This window comes from Chenopodium album, chromosome 11, assembly GCF_948465745.1.
Source record: "Chenopodium album chromosome 11, dcCheAlbu1.1, whole genome shotgun sequence".
Taxonomy (NCBI): domain Eukaryota; kingdom Viridiplantae; phylum Streptophyta; class Magnoliopsida; order Caryophyllales; family Amaranthaceae; genus Chenopodium; species Chenopodium album.
In genome coordinates this window covers 24,637,223-24,655,119 of record NC_137844.1, presented here as the reverse complement: position 1 = coordinate 24,655,119, position 17,897 = coordinate 24,637,223, and the positions used below count along the sequence as shown (strand labels likewise).

Here is a 17,897-nt window from a genome sequence, read left to right as displayed (position 1 = left end):
AGTGCTTATTTAAACAAGTTTGAAATTGTTTTAAGAAGTCCGAATTTTTTTAAGGAGTGTCATCTGAAATATTTTTTTTTCAATTTGTTCAAATAAATATTTTCGAAAATGTTTTTGAACTTAAATTAAATTATCTGTGCAGGTATGCGAAGGAATTAAGGTATGTAATTATGTGTTAGTTGCTTTTAAATCATGTGGTGAGATTTGGGTAGGAAAGAATTGGCATATAGGCTACAATTGTATGTCTTCCTATGTGCAAAATTTATTTATATGAGGTGTCCAAAGCATGTTGAATGAATATGTATCTATGTGAAAGCATGTTTATGTGTAGTGACAAAAATTGTATAATTGAACACCAAACTTAATTTTTGCAAAGAATTGTATACTTGATTAAATAAAGAGTTTTCTTTATTGAGTCATAACCCAAAATACCTTGCATGATATTTGATTTACCTAGTAGATTCTCTATGGGTACTCTAGTAAAGAAGGACTATGAGCATGTTTGGGATTATATTCGCAAGATTTGCTTTTATTGTACCTATAAATCTGATGTGTTTGGGGAGCGCCACCTACACCAACCTGATTATGTCTCAGCCATGATTGTTCACTGTTTGCCTAACTATCCACCCTATGAAGCTATTTAGAGTCACTTTTGTGATTTCCATTTGCCTAATTGTGTAGCTAACTATACCAAGTGTTTTGGGGTTTTTCTAGTCCCTTGGGAGAGTTACGTCACTAAGTCTGGAGTCTTCTGCCTGTACTTGCAAAATAACGAAGACTCTGGGTGGTAGGAGCTCTGCCTCCGACGATCAAGTTAGAACGTATTTGGAGAAAGGTAAAAAGTGCGGAAAGGTAAAAGTGAGATCTTCTCGGATTCCGAGATCAGGTAATTTCTCTGATGTAAGAGAACGTAGGTAGAATGTAATAAATGAACGTGCCCCTAAAAAGGGGGAAGATCTCCCTATTTATAGAGTCATTGGTAAATGTGCCCTTTCTTAGGTCATTTTGACCTAATTTTGATGGGTTGTGTCGCATTGCAGCTTTCTCGGGATTCGGGCCATAAAGGCAGTTTTTTTTCCCAACAACTGGGGGGGACACGTGTCAAGTAGAGATTGGTCCACTTTGGACCTCTCTTAGGCTGACACGTGTCACCTTCTAATTGGGCCACTTGGCATGGGAATTTCCACCCAAAACAAGTTTTGTTTTAAAAAGGGGAGTATAAATACCTTGAAACCTCGAGATTTTTCCACTTAAATTTCATAGTTGTCAGATTTCACAAAAAGTTTCAAAAGTTTTCTCTTTATTTTCTCTGTCCCTTTTCTCCTTATTTTTCTTCTCCTTTTATTTTTCTTTTTCCCCTTTTTCCCACGCCACTTTCTCCTCTCCTCCTTCTTCCTCCCTCACGCCGGCAACACCACCAGTGCCACCACACTCACCGGCGTACCACCAGCGACAGCAGCACCGCTGGCCTTCCGTCCCTCTCTCCTCTTGCGGTTTGTGTATAAAAGAAACTCTCTTTAATGATGCTAGGTTGTGTATTAAAAGGCACGATTTTTATTATGTTTTGGTATTGATTATGGGATTTTGATGTTATTAAATTATTAATATCAGTACTACATAACAAGGCTAATGCAAGAAACAATTTAATTTAATGTTGCATATTTGCTCAACTTGATTTCTATTGCAACACTGTAGGTTAAAGTGTTGTATATATTTGTATATAATGCAACATTTTTACAACAGTGTTGCTTGTTTTTTTTATAAAAAGCAACGTTTTATTGTAAGTGTTGCATTGAGTGGGTAAAATAAGCAACACTTCATTGCAACATTTTTAAGGTGTTACATATTTATAATATGAATTCCAAAAACCTTATAACTAAAGCAGGAATTTCGGCCAAATAAAAAAAAAGTAGGCGGGCTTTCTAAATTTTTGACAAAACTCACACCTGCCTACTTAGTACTAACCTAACTAAAATAAAATATAAAAATAATTGAAACTTTAGCTTTTATCTATCTCCAGAACATTCATAAGCGTTATTTCTCCAAAAGAAAAAAAAAAAAAAAATTAACATCTACCTTGTTTCTCTTTCCTCAAATTCTCTTAGATCTACCTCAAATTTTAGTCATAGACTTTCTTTTCACTAAATTTTCGTTCTTCTTTAAATTTTCATCTAATTTTTACCATTAATTTGCTGATTGAAGTTGTTGCTTAGAGCTTGAATATCCTCTTTTCGAAGGATTGATATCTACCGAACGAATTGCAAGGTATTTTTCTATGCTTTTTAATTAAAATTGAAAGACCAATTTCTCTTGGTTTAACAAGTTGAATATGTACTATATTTTATTAAAATAGTTATATGCTTGTGTAATTGGAATTTTTTTTTTTAATTTTAGTAAAATTAAATCCTAACACCTTTATGTTTGTTCTGTATAAAGAATTGGGGGTCTATTAAAATACTATACTTGTAATGATCAAGTTTGCACAAAATGTTGCATAGTAATTAATTATGTGTGCAGGGGGGTGGCTAGGTTTGTGTGTGTGCCTCGTTGGGTGGAGTGGAGTGGTTCTTGCAAAGTGGTGAAGGAATTGAAGGAGATGAGAAGCATTGAAGGGGTTTGGGGGGAACTAGCACTGAGATGCTAGTATAATTTGAGATTTTTTTTGTTTAAAATCCGATGGCCACGAATATAAAGAAGGATAGATTCTCATTGGTGTGTGAGTGAGAAGTTTGTAGGGTTATATAAAGTTTGTAGAGGCGAAGGCTGTTCTTATGGGCATGATTATGGCATAGGAGATGGGGCTGCAAGATGTGATACAGAGAATTGACAGTGAGTCTATCATTGTGCCATCAATAGCAAGGAGGATGGTCTTAGTTCCTTTCATTTACTTCTAAAGATATTTTTCAGCTTGCCAATGTTTTAAGTAGTATTTCTTGGGCTTTGGTTAGACGTGAGAGTAATCAGGTTGCTCATGTTATTTCTCATGAGTTGACTTGAGAGTTTGGTATGTGAGTGTGGCTTGAGAACTTCCCTGTAAAAGTACTTCTTTGTTTTATGATTTGCAATAGATTAATGATAGTTGAGTTCCCTTTGAGGCTTTAATTAAAAAAAAAAAAAAAAAAAAAAAAAAAAAAAAAAAAAAAAAAAAAGAGAGAGAGAGATTGTAGTATTTATTTACACATGGAACTTTTTGTTTCATGTATGTGTCTGTTAGTATTAAGTGGCGTGACACATTGTAAAGGGCACATGAATAGGTCAGTGTAAAAGGAGTCATGAAAACAAGGGTAAAATGAATCTAATTAGTCATTGGGGTGGCAGTTTTTTTATTACTTTGCTTTAATACTACTACAATTTATTTTTCATACGAGTAGTTTATTTTGATTGTTTTTGTTGGTAATGAGATTGCTTAAATTCTTTGTAATGAATGTGCAGAAAATGCTTGTTTAATTATAAAATTTGTTGGCTTAATGTTTGTCATAAAAATGCACTCTTAAATTTCCATTAGTATGTAAAAGATAAATTTCATTAAGTATACTAGGAATGCAGGGCAGCAAATTGAAAATTAAGTAGCTTGTGTAAGATAATGACAAGTATTAATTAGCAAGTATTAATAATATAATTGATTGAGTTTGGGGTTAGTGAGGGATTATATAAATTAATACAAAACCAATACACGAGTATAGTGTATCCATCAATCATGATTAAAATACTAATTCTACTAGTCTATTGATTTTTTTTAAAAGTACTTATTGTTAGATTTGTGTCATACCCTCATTTATTAATTTCTCCTATCTTCATTTTTTTTGTTCACTATTTTCTTGGGGAAACAAAGTTCTAACTGTCTATTGAAAATTGTACCTTTAATTATATTGAAAGTTGTTTACCATGTGTAACAGGTAGAATGAGGGGTATTTAGTTGGATTTTTCTTAATTTCACTATTAGAATGAGAGTAACATTATTTTCAATGTTAATTTGTTGGATTATTCATTGATATTATAATTATTTAATCGTATACAGGAGAAATAATATCAATTTTAATAGTTGTTGCTGTTGGGCTTATTTCTTTCTCCTTTATTACCTGCTTATGCTCTAATGAACTATTGACTTTTTTTAAGTACATAAAAATAATTAAGATAGTTGATATTCATATGCTACAATATGTTTGTGACTTTTGAGTGCATATTTCATATAATAGCTCCTCTTACTTTATTGTTTATTGTATATGTATCTGTAACGGGTAACCAATAGAAAAAAAGCTTAGTCTCCTATCATGGACACATTATCTTAAAATTTTGTTTCTTATGTAATGTATACATGTAGTTGATGAGTGTCATTTATGGCACTATTAGGCTAGGTTTTCTTTATAGTTTTATTCTTATTTTTAGTCATTTTTGCCGTGTTTTTACATAATAATGCTTGCTCTGCGTGTTTGTGTGTAAGTTCAGAGAAATGCATGCTTTTAATGGTTTTCTTGTCATTTTGTTCATTTCTCGACTATTCCTCTTGATTCTTTGTTTCCTTGATTTGTTTTGTAGGTGTGTTGAGTTTTCCGAGGTATGATCACCAAGGAGAAAGCTCGAGGGCATTCAAGAAAGTTGATAGAGCAAAGTTCGGGATTCCGAAAAAGCAATTCAAGCTAGCTCCGCGAGCTCGAGGGCCTTGGAAGTTATGCTTTGGCTTGAGGCATTCAAATGCTTGGAAGATAAAGGAGCTTCCCTTCTCACGAGCATTGCCTCGAGTGCACCAATGATAGGAATGCTCGGGAGCGCGGAGATTGATTGAGCAAGCGAAGGAGGCAAGGCCACGAGCACCGAGCAGGGTGCGCGCGCGCACCATGCGCCCCGCCCCCTTCGCTCGTTTCTTCTATTTATACCCTTAAACTTTTCCTTTTTAGTGGAGATGACTTAATTTGTACTTGACACTTATTTTTCCATATTTAGTAGAGAGGGAAAGTAGATAGAGAAGCTTAAGATTACTTTATTGTACTTGAATTTGATCTTTTGATTTCAACTTGATCTTGGATTTCTTCTTTTCATCAATGAAAGTTTGTGAGATTTCTTTCCTTTGAATTTACTTTTATTGCAATTTCCTTTAATTTTTGAATGTTTGATTTGAATTTCTTTCTTTGCTTTAGAATTTGTTAAGTGATTAAATTCCTTCTTGATTAAACTTGAAATGAATATGATTTTGATTGAATTTGTTTTGTTCTTCATTTTCATCATGATTAGTGAGTAGATTAGATTAGTTGCTAGGGAGAAGGAGAAGCATACTACATTGATGATTTTTGCTAGTTGATGATCCTTGATTGATTGAATTGTTGCAATTAAATTGGTTGATATGGTTGTGCATGTGATTAATTAGACTAAGAATGATCAACTTATAAGATTAATCTAGATTGCATTGCAAATTTCAATGACATGAACCCTTGATTTGAGAATTGCTTTAATTGACTGAATTTGATTGTTGTTTTCCTAGTTAGTCATTCGTAGTGAACCCTAGCCTGGCTTATAGGAGATAGCTCTTGAATTCCTTTTATTGCAACTATTGTTTGTCCTTTGCAATGTTTGAATTGATTGAGTGATCCTTCAATTAGCATAATCATTGAGCTTGCATGTGGAACCTATATCCCTAGTGTTTAGTATATTGAATTTCTCGATTTATCTAGCTTTCTCGATACCTTAGTTACCAACCATATCTTTCTTCAATCTTCGAAGTAGCTTGACCTAGGCTATAGCTTGCGCCTACTCATTCCCTTGGGTTCGACCCTTGACTTACCATATACTCGTATTAGGTTGGTCGAGTGTTTATAAATTAGTTTGGCTCTACGGAAGATTAGATAACGACCTACTTTTCCTTAGGTCAGTAGTTAGTATATTAATTTAGAGGACTTTGTAATATAATTTCAGAATATAAAATAAATGGAGGAAGATAGAAGCTTGATGTATTTACCTAGACGTTTATCTGAGTACAAAAATGGGGTTATTAAATTTCTTAATGCATCATTTTCTAAGGTAGCTAATAGGGGTCAGATACGATGTCTGTGCAAAAGGTGTAAAAATCGTTATTGGTATCGGAGGAATGATGTTTATAATCATCTTAAAGGAGATGGGTTTGTTGAAAATTACTATGTCTGGAGTTTTCATGGAGAGGAGCCCTTCAATTTTGTTGAAGAAAATAATGAAGATGATGACCAATTAAACATGTATGATGATTTGAATGAATTATTGAATGATCGATTCAGAGAGGATCATGAAAACAGTAGAAAACAAGGTCTGAATGATGATGCGAAAAAGTTTTATAACTTGGTAGAAGAAGGAAAACAAGAGTTGTATCCAAGTTGCAAGAATTTTTCTAGATTGTCATTTATCATTAGGGTTTTTCTTTACAAGACTCTTCATGGAGTAAGTAATGTAGCCATCGACGATCTCTTACAATTTATCAAAGAGATGACCTGAAGCAAAGGTCCCTAAAAACTTTAATGATGCTAGAAAATTGTGAAGGATTTGGGGTTTGGTCATCAAAAAATAAATGCTTGTCCCAATCATTGCATTTTGTATTGGAAAGAGCATGAGCACCTTGAAGAATGTCCAGTTTTGTCGTACCTCTAAGTGGAAATTGTGTGATAATGAAGGGAATACAATTGGGTCTTCAAAAAAAAAGACACGTGTTCCAGCAAAGGTGTTGTGGCATTTTCTGTCAAAACCCATGCTTCAAAGGCTATTTATGTGTTCTGAAATTGCAAAATATAGGACATGGCATTCTGATGGACGTCTTAAGGACGAAAAGCTGAGACATCCTGCTGATGGCCAAGCTTGGGAAGAGTTCGATTCTTTGTACCCATTTTTTTCCCAAGACCGAGGTTGGGATTATCTATTGATGGATTTAATCCTTTCAAAACAATGAGCATATCCCATAGCACATAGCCTGTGGTGTTAGTGAACTATAATTTGCCGCCGTGGATGTTTATGAAACAAGATTACTTCATGTTATCATTGTTGATACCGGGTCATGATTCACCTGATAACAATATTGATATATATTTACAGCCATTGATTGAGGAGGTTGAAAGATCTATGGAGTATTAGGCTAGAGACGTATGACAAGTATAGAAATGAAACATTTAAATTGCATACATGTTTGATGTGGACTATAAGTGATTTTCCAGGATATTCAATGTTGTATGGGTGGAAAACTAAGAGAAAATATGCATGTCCCATGTGCAACTATGAAACTGATGGTGAGTATTTGTATGGCAATAACAAAATGTGTTATATGCATCATTGTAGATTTTTAAAAGTCGATCACCCATGCATGGAGACGTAATAAAAGTTTCTTTAATGGTAAAGTCGAAGAAAGGCTTGCTCCCAAATCCATGATAGGGGTAGAGGCCTACAATGATTTATCTGGATTTGTGAATGCCTTTGGAAAGACACAAAAGAAAATAAATGATCCAAAGTCTCCTTGGAAAAAAATTCCAATATTCTTCGATTTGCCATATTGGAAATATAATGCATGTCCTCATAATTTAGATGTTATGCATATTAAGAAAAATGTATGTGATAATTTAATTGGGACTTTATTGGATATTCCTAGAAAGTCTAGAGATCATACTAAAGCTAGACTTGACCTCTTGCATTTAGGCATAAAAGAAGATCTTCAACCTCGACTTTCTAATGATGGAAAGATTGCATTTATACAAAAGGCATGCTTTTCTTTGACTAAAGATGAAAAAGATACATTTTGTCGTGTCTTGAAAGAAGCCAAGCTGCCATATGGGTGCTCCTCAAATATCGCTCGATGTGTAAAATTGAAAGAAAGAAAAATAGCAGGCTACAAAAGTCATGATGCTCATATTATGTTGCATTACTTGCTTCAACTTACTATGGGTTAAACACTTCCTAAGCATGTTGCAATACCTTTAATCAATTTAAGTGCATTCTTTTGAAATGTGAATAGTAAGGTTATTAATCGTGAAGACCTTGATAACTTGGAGTCTGAGATAATCACAATATTGTGCGAGCTTGAAAGAATTTTCTTGCCTTGCTTTTTTGACATTATGGTACACTTACCTATTCACTTAGTGAAGCAAATCAAACTTGGGGGGCCTGTTCATGGCCAAATCATGTATTTCATTGAAAGATATCTTTTAAAACTGAAGTCTTATGTATGTAATAAGTGTCACCCAGAAGCATCCATTACAAAAGGTTATTTGGTAGAAGAGTGTATGAATTTTGTCTCTCTTTACATAAGGGATGATGTTAAAACTAGACTTAATAGGCACGTTGATGCAATGTCTGAGATGAAAATGATTTAGAAAATGTTGTTTTTGTGAATGTTGGCCATCCCTTAGGAGGGAAGAAGAGAAGAAAAAGGTAAATTGTTCACTTTAAATATGGCATCAAGTGAACAAGCTCATCGATATGCTTTGTTTAATTCTGAATGTGACGAAGTTGATCACTATATCAAGTAATTTATTTAAACCTGGAAATTTTTTTTTTTTTTTCCTTTTTTAATATTTTAACAAAAAAATTTATTTGTCTTTATTTTGATGCAAACTAATGCAGAGAGCATCAGGTCTATATTATAGTGAGCAGAAAGGAAATAGATGGGCTCGTGCACAACAACATAGTCATGATTTTGCGAATTGGTTAAAAGAAAAGGCAATCAATGACAATGTTCCTGATCATAATTTCTGGTTAGCTAAAGGACCTAGTCCTACGGCAAAGAGATATAATGGATATTATGTTAATGGTTATAATTTTTACACTAAATCACGAGATGCTAGATGTAAGACACAGAATAGTGGAGTTACTTTAGCAGCCTTAACTCTTAGTTTTGCAAGCTCTAGAGATTTAAATCCTGTTGTAGGAGAGGTTATCTATTATGGTGCAATATTAGAAATTATTGAACTAGATTATTGGTCCAAGTTTAAGGTAGTTTTATTTAAATGTGAGTGGTATCAAGTGGAAAAAGACAGAAAGTGTGGGCTTACTTGTGTTAATGTGAATAAGTTTTACTCTTCGAATGATCCTTATGTCATGCCGTCTCAAGTACACCAAGTCTTTTATCTGCCAGATGGTGATGTACAAGGCCTGCCAGATGGTGATGTACAATGCAACTGACGTGAACTCTTTTATAGCCAAAGTTGATGATGCAAACATTGGTTGGGCTAGAGAAGACATTTCTCCTACAGCGATTGATGTAAGTATAACTTTGGGTGATAAAGTGAGTGGTCAAAGTGAAGATGACTCTGATTATGATGACACTTTGTGGGATTGGATGGAAGTAGATGAAAATTTGAAATTTTACAATACTGAATGTGTTATATGTTTTCAATAGGTTGTAGTCTAAATTTGTTGTAAGAACTTATGACATGTTTATTTAGTCACTGTAACCTTTTTTAAGAAAGTATTATTCAAATATATATATATATATATATATATATATATATATATATATATATATATATATATATATATATATATATATATATGTATATATGTATGTATGTATATTGTGAACTGTAAGAAATAAAATTAATGATTTGTTTACTGTTATTATTTTAAATTTGTATTTAAATTATGATCTAACTTTTCATTGAGGTGTATAGGTTATACATGGGCGAAACAAGGATAGAAGAATCTGGAGAATCATGTAGTGAGTACGAAAGAATGAGAATGCTGCGAATTCAAGAGAACAAATTAAGGTTACAACAATCATGTATAAAGGAAATTTCCAAGTCTTTGACAAACCTTGTGGATAGCAAAAAAAAAGGTTGGGCAAAAAACAAAGAGAAAGTGACTTCCAACAATCAGAGAAATATTAATGGTAGAGATCTTGAGTATTATCCTGATAATGATGAAGCTAATGATGAAGAAGATGCAAGTGTCGGAACTTTTCGAAAGGTTATTTAATTTGTACCCTTTATTAAGTTATTTCATCTAACATACTTCATTATCATGATTGATTTTTTTTGTTTGGAGTTATATATTTCATAATGATTCACTTTAATAAGATCGAATGTTTGCATAATATTTTCAGATAACTCGAGGCTATTATCGTGGGAGTCAATTGCGCTTTATTCCACCGGGATCTATGCAAAATTATGCAATGAACAAAAAGCAACGAGGATGTAATTTTAAAACTTTTTATCATCAAGGATGCAACACGACCAAGATAGTCAACTTTATAATGAAAATGTTACTCTAAAGAAACAAGGAAGTACACCTTTGACATTAGCAAAAGCCATCTTACAGAAAAAACAGCCACCAAAAAAAAGTCATGTAGTTCAACAGCCACCTCTTTCAAGACAAGAAAAATTGGGTGGACAAAAGCGTAAACATCTTGATATTAGTAATCAGATACAAGGTGTACATAGTCTACATTTTGTTAAAGTGCATTATCTATCTATTTCAATATTATAACTATTTCTGATTGTCTATTATGCAGCTGTAGATAATCATGAAATTGGGACTATTGATCATGGAGAAGATTACATGTTTGATAACATTCAATATAACTATGAGGCAGATGATAACAGTGACAACAAACATGTTGCTGATGATAGCGACAACGAGCAATTACTTGGATTTGATGATGACCTCATTGAAAGTGAGAAAGAAAGTGAGAACGTGGAATTAGACGCTGGAGATTTAGAGATAGAGGGTAAAGTTCAATATTATATAAAGTTATTAATTTTAATTTTTGGAATAGTTTTACTTTTTTAATTTCTATTATATGTTTTATAATATTTCAATGATGGAGTCTTTACATACAACGTAGCCAATCCAGAAGTTAAGAAAAGAGGACCTACAATGATGCATCGTGTGCATACACGACCTTTTGAGAAACACAAAGTTATTATTTTAAATGATCTTGGACAGCCTATTGGGCCAGAAGAAGATGATATTGTTAGTGAATTTTCTCGCTTTTTGGGTACAATAGCTCGTGACTATTCATATGCACCATTAACTTTCAAATCTTGGGCTAAAGTTCCCAATAAAGATAAAATGTGGGAGTATGTGCTGGTGTGTTTTATTTTCAATATACACTCTTTGTTAAGCTTTTACATTTTTTCTACTGAGTAATAATATAATTTACACTTTTTTAGCTATTATGGGCAAAGAAGCTATGAAAAGATATGTTCCTCCTGAAGATGGAAGTGGGTCTACCGATGCATTTTTAGCTACCATGGGCAAAGAATCTAATGGGCATCGTAGGATATATGGTAGGGGTATTACCAATAAGAAGTTACAGAAAGTAACTCAAAGTGATACCGCGTATGTAGTACCCGGGGAATTTATGGAATCACTTAAAGCTAGTGTTATTGAAGATGTTCAAAAGGATATAGAAAATGAGATGGCAAAGTTAAATAATATGAGAAAGGAGTTAGAAGAGATCAAAGTTAAATGATATGAGAAAGGAGTTAGAAGAAGATCATTTAAGCAAAAAGGCAGAGTTGGGAGACATGCAAAGAGAGCTCGATAATAAGAGAGAAAGCATATTTGAGGAAGTGATGCGAAAGATTGTGGGAAAACTTCCTCCGGATGTAGCAAGACAATACTTGTCATGAGGTATGTTTAACTATAATACTTTTTAATAGCAAAATTTTAATAATATTTCAATGATTATTTGAATTAAAGTCATAGTAGACAATAATCATTTTTTTTTTATTAACATTAATTTTTTTTTATTACTATTCAGTTTTTTATGACAATTAACTTTTTATGGTATAAATTTTTTCATCAGCAGTGTGTAAATATTAGCTTTTTGTTATTTTTTGGCATATGTTTGTTCTTCTATGGTAAATAAGTCTTAAGTGCTATGAGAGCTATCACTCTTTTGATTTTTTCTTTTGATCTTACTTCATTTACCAACTTATTAAAGTCAGACTCTATTATTTATGAAAATTATAAAAACATGTTAAACTTATGATTCAAATATGTGGTGGTGAATGACTATATATATACACCTTTTTATTCATTTCCTAGCTAGGGAGTTTGATAATTATTTTGGTATCAATGAATTTTATTTAATTTATTGATTATACTAACTAAATATATATGTTGTTTGATGTAACAGAAGTGTATGCAATGATGACATGTTTAATTGAGGGGATAAAATAGGAGTTATTTACTTTTGCTATATATTATAGACTTTATTGTAGTTCTGGCTCTTAATGAAGATTAATGTAACAAAACAAGTATTTTGGATTGATATACTTGCTTCAAAGATACTTTAACTTTTCGGAAATGCAGCTTGTTATTATATCACTTGATATATATGTATGGACTATTGAGTGCCTTTTTAGTGTATAATGAAACTTAAATTATGTTGGTTATAATTTTATTTGAAATGAATGAAATTGATGTTTATGTTTAAAAAAAAAAAAAATCCAAACTTTTTCTTAAGAATTCAAAAATTAATTAAAAAAAAAGTGTTGCCTTTGCATAAAGTTTAATGTTGAGGAAATAGAATAATTGTTGCATTATGAAAGAAAAAGTGTTGCAATATTTGGCATCTTAGAGAAATAATTGTTGCACATAATGAAACAAAGTGTTGCATTTGGTTTTAAAATAAGTGTTGCCTTTGGAAATTGGAAGAAACACTTTTTATAATATATTGTTGCATTATTTTAAATAAACGTTGCATTATTTAAAATAAACGTTGCATTAGGATAATGCAACAAGATTTTAAGTAGCACTTTAAAAAGTGTTGCATAAACAATAAGGCAACACTTTTCAAATGTAGTGCAACAACTTTGGAGTGTTGCCATAGAATTTATTTGTAGTAGTGTATACATATCAGATTTCTATTTAATCAAGAACCCCAAATTATGAACCCTAGAATTTGGGGATTTTGTATAATTGGTTAGGGATTGATGCTAAATTGTTGTTATTTTTTAATTTATGGTTTAGACATGTGTTTTGATGAATTTAAAGCCTCAATTTAATGCTGGAATTTAATTGTACACACTACTCTTTAATTTTTGAGTTTGGGTTTGATTACCCATAAACGGGAAAAGGTTTTAATGATTTAAATATGATTTCCTAGTCTAAAAGTGATGTTTTATATTAAATAAGTATGCTAGAATTTAATTTAAGTCATGAAAACTAAATCTTTTTGAAAGGATTTGAAGTACCTAATTAAAGAAAAGGTTTCATGGCTTTTACATCATTAGATTTGGTTGATTAGTAAGGTTTAAAGAGTATTATAGTTGCTGGAAATTTATGAGAATAGTGGATTAATTATAGTTACGTATTTTTAATTATAGGAAGTTTCGAGCTAAGTGATTTCTAGAAAATGTGGCCGATTTAAGGCGATATTCAAGGTACGTATGTGCACAAGAATATTTGTGTATGCGTAATATCATGTTAGGATTGTAAATTATGATCGAAGTGATGAATTAGTACCTTATTTGGTTGATTATATGCTTGAAATTGATGTTGGTTGAACATAAATTACTATGTAAGCATGTGAATATGATATTTGAAGCATGATACAAGTTGAATATATGTGAATTGTGGAAGTATGTTTTATTTTCAAGTATCAAGAAAGCATGAAATTAATAAGCAAGGCTTATATATGATTAAAAGAGCTATAACTAGAATTATTGAACATGTTTCACGAATATTATTCTCACCCATTTATTATTGGTGTTGAGTCAAGGAAGTTAGTTTATTTATTCACTCACTCAAGTAAGTTGAGATTGAGTCAAGAAAGTTTTTTAATGCATTCTACGCACCAAGTTAGTAATCGTGCAATTTTGTGCATAAAACTAGGCAAGGAACCTTAATTAAAATAAATAGTATGTGCTCACTAATTAATTCAAGAATGAATTGAAAGTATGTATTGAATGTTGTTATGTTTATTCTTGATTGATTGGTTGGAGTCATCGCATGTTAAATTGCTAAATCACGTAAAGTGTAAAAGGATACCCACCAAAACTCTTAGAACGTATATACCTTGAGTATGAACATATGGGGGGAGTTATGGGGTTTTATTATTTAACCATAGCTTCTATAGGGGTGCAGGATGCTATACTTTCTTTTATTATTTATGCGCTGGAATTCCGTCACCAAGTGTGACATAGTAGGCGCCAGTTGGGGTAGCTCCCTGATTAGAAGCTCCATATTTTTAATGGGCTATTTTTAAGGAAGGAAACCCGTTCGATGCGTAATCCAAAGCTATTATTTAATAACTAATATTGCTAGTTATGAGTCAAAGGTAAGTTGACTTGTGATTATATGGCAAGCATTTTTTAATTATTTATTGATGATAGGTTTTTCATGTTAGTGTGGTGCATATGTACTCAGCTTTTACTGATTCATACTTTTGTGTTTGTGTTTGGCTTTTCTTTGGTTGGCCCTACTATGACCCATTTATATGGTGAGTAGAGGGTTGAAATAAAGGGGAAGCGACAGGTTCTTGAAGCATGAAGACCATTATGGGAATGAGTGCCGAGTGTTACTTGTTATACTTACCTAATTTTTATCTTATAAATTACTGATTACGGAAGGGTCATGTTTGGATTGGTTCCAACTTCTTGTTTATTTATTTCCATTTTGGTTTTAGGTTGTGAACTCAAGTTTTGTTTTGAAAGTTGGTTTTTAATTTAGACTTCCGCTGTGTGACTTTGAAATAGTCTTAGCTGTTATCACGGTGGCGGTAATATTTTGGATATTTTTTTAAAAGAGTTTTATTTAGAGAAAAAAAAGTGTATTTTAAAAGAAGGAAATTTCAAGGGTATTACAACTAGCTCCTAAGTCACACAAGGCATTATCAATTTGCATCTTATAGATTGCACAAGAGATAGAAAAGTTTTTTCATGGTCCTTCAACTTAGGTAGCATCTTGTTCATAATGATTGCACTACAATTCTTGGTGAAGCTAACCATTTCCGCCACATCACAAGTCCTTTTTCCACTCAAGATGTCCTTAACAAATTTTGCATAATTTGGCATTTGGTCGATGACATCGGTAAATGAAAGGGTAAGATTAATTTGCCTAAGAATCTCTATGAATTTGCCAAATTGTTCATCCAATTTGTGCCTCGTGAACTTTTGGGGCTAAGGGAGCTTGGGTTTGACAACTTCCTTTAATTTTCTTTTTCTTTATCAAATGGTTTCTCACCTACATCCTCACTCAAAGGACTTTTATGTCCTTCATCCTCAATCAAAGCCTCCTTGGGACTCTCCTTAGCCTCACTCTTTCTAGGCACACCATTCTTAAGGATCCTACCACTCCTTGTCCCAATAGCATTCATCGGTCTCTTAGGATCTAAACCTTGAGAGGGTAAAGAAGAGGGGCTTGCATGCTTTTTCAAGACATTGGCTAATTGAGAAATTTGATTCTCCAACATTTTACTATGAGGCATCATGTCATTACATTTCCTACCACTAGCCGAAATGTAAATGTTCACCACTTTGATTTGATATTCAATGACTTCCTCTAAACTAACCCTACAAGAAGAAGGTTGAGCATAGGAGTTATCACCTTAGCCTTGGGCCTTTGGAGTAAAACCGGGTGAGGGACCCTTTGGGCATTATTTTGAAAATTTCCCCTATTTTGGTTACTCCAATTACCTTAGCCTTGATTTTGGCCATAATTTTGATTGTGGTTACCATAACCTTGGTTATGATTCCCATATCCTTGGTCTTGACTTTGGCCACTATAACCTTGGTTGTTATAGTTGCCTCGGAAACCTTGGTTTCCTTGGTTCCTATAACCCCCATTTTGGTTATAATTGTCAAAGTTCCCTTAATGATGATAGTTCCTATTCCCATTATTCCTTTGATTATCAAACCTAGGTCCATTGTTGTTATTAGACATATAATCCACATGCTCATTCTCATTGTTATCATAATAATCACATCCATCCAAAAAAGCATGAGGGCAATTAGAAGCATCATGATCATATGAACCACATATATCACAAAACAAATACCCACTAAACATGTTGCTAGAAGAGGGAAGCGGATTAGAGTTAGGAGATGTACCTCTCCCCTTATTTTGGGAGGGAAGAATAGGTGCTTGAGATGAAGACTCTAAAGTTTGGCTTTGATGGAGGTCATTTCCTTCCCTAAATTTGAGATTTGCGAGGATAAGTTGTTGATGGCATTGAGGTGATCGACCGAGTACACTGTATTACCACTCTTGCTTGTTGGTTCACGTTCACCATCTTGCCAATCCTTGTAAAGCCTCACTACATCTTCAATGATATCCACCACCTCCTCTTCCGTCTTGTTCATTATGGGTCATCCGGCTCCCGCATCAAGGCAAGATTTCCCTTGAGGGCTTAGACCGCCATAGAAGATTTGGATGATTTGATAGGTTGGAATCCCATGGTGCGGGCACTCTCTTTGGTACTACTTATACCTTTCCCATGCTTCATAAAGACTTTCATTGGATTTTTTCTTGAAACTTTGCATGAGAGCTCTTTCCTCGGCTGTCTTCTTTTGGGAATAGAACCGAGATAGTAACTCTTTTGTCACCTCATCCCAAGTTCTTAGGGAATTTGGCTTCACCTCTTTGTCTAACCATTCCAAGGCACGCCCAATGAGAGAGAAAGGGAAAAGCGTAAGGCAGATAAATTCTTGAGAAACCCCACTCAATTTGATGGTGTTGCAGTATTTCTCGAATTCCTTGAGGTGATTAAGGGGACTCTCATGCTTTGCACCACTAAATTGACGCCTCTCTATCAAGGTAACCATCGCCGGTCAAACTTAACATCATTTTCCGAAGTCGCGGGTGGAGCAATTCCCAATTCCTTCAATGTCACTCTTGGGTTTTCTCCCATGTTTACTTGTTCTTGTTCTTGTCTTGGATAACTTGAGGAACGTCTATGCATACAATCTCAAAAGAAAATATTAGTAGCACGGCTACAAATGTAGCCTATCAGAAGATAATTTTTTTGTGTTTTTCAAATAGGATGAAATAGACTCAACAATTATAACAAATAACTAAACCATTCCCCGGCAACGGCGCCATTTTGACATGGGGAAAACTAGGTCGTTGCCTTGACTAATCTTTCCTATGGTCAAACAAAATTTGTAATCAATCAACTAACCAAAATACTAGTATAATGGCAAGCTAAGAGGTCGAAACACTTGGAATGGAGGGTTAGATGCTATAATCTTTCGTTAAGCTACTTCGAAGAGAATGAAATGGTTTGGTGTAAACTAAAATTAAACAACTAATCAAGTACAGGAAATCAATATCACAAGCACTACGGACTTAGGATCCACATACAATCACAATAGAAATGCTAATTGGAGAGGAAAAACCAGGTCGTTGACTAATTCTCCCTAAGCCAAACAAAATTTGTAAACACTTAACAAACCTAAATACAAGTATAGAGGTAAGTAAAGGGTCGAACCTAAAGGAACGGTTATGTTCAAGCGCTATCAATTGTGCGCCTAAGCTAGGTCGAAGTCGAAGGTGAAAAGGTAACACTAACAACTAACAAAACTAACAACCAAACAAATAAAACACTAAGGAATGTGGCTCAACAAGTAATCATGACAATTGCAACAACTTAGGAAGACTAATGACAAGAGCTACCAATTTGAATCAAAGAGCTATCTCCTAATTGTTAAGGTAGATGTCTCTACGAATAACAAACTAGAAGAATCACAATCCAAACCAATCGATAATTGAAATTCCTAAATCAATTGGTCGTACCAATATAAATCACAATCCTATCTAGCATAATTCTCAAGGCCTAATAAAATTACACACATGCAAACTTTCATCTCAACAATCAATAAACGCAATTCCCAAATTAATCACAATAAATCAATCATACAATTTTCACCCAATCCCTAGCCAAACAACTACTCAAGAATCATCTTCTAATCAACAAACAACTAAGAAATCAAGAATCAATAAAATATGAA

The 17,897-nt window shown here is 33.3% G+C and overlaps 1 protein-coding gene, 1 long non-coding RNA gene and 1 other non-coding gene across 3 annotated transcripts; all 3 read left to right on the top strand.

Moving 5' to 3' along the window:
* The first annotated feature begins 2,001 nt into the window (after nt 1-2,001).
* LOC145568749 (uncharacterized) lies at nt 2,002-5,036 on the top strand. Its single transcript, XR_014095918.1, has 2 exons — nt 2,002-2,265; nt 4,537-5,036. It is a non-coding gene; the product is annotated as an uncharacterized LOC145568749 (long non-coding RNA).
* Nucleotides 5,037-6,529: 1,493 nt separating this feature from the next.
* Nucleotides 6,530-9,340, top strand: LOC145566472 (uncharacterized). Its single transcript, XM_081625882.1, has 5 exons — nt 6,530-6,860; nt 7,167-7,238; nt 7,348-7,802; nt 8,566-8,934; nt 9,077-9,340. Exons 1-5 carry the CDS (start codon nt 6,530-6,532, stop codon nt 9,338-9,340), a joined length of 1,491 nt encoding a protein of 496 aa, XP_081482008.1.
* Nucleotides 9,341-16,338: 6,998 nt separating this feature from the next.
* Nucleotides 16,339-16,449, top strand: LOC145569723 (small nucleolar RNA R71). The gene has a single exon (XR_014096266.1). It is a non-coding gene; the product is annotated as a small nucleolar RNA R71 (small nucleolar RNA).
* Nucleotides 16,450-17,897: the final 1,448 nt, after the last annotated feature.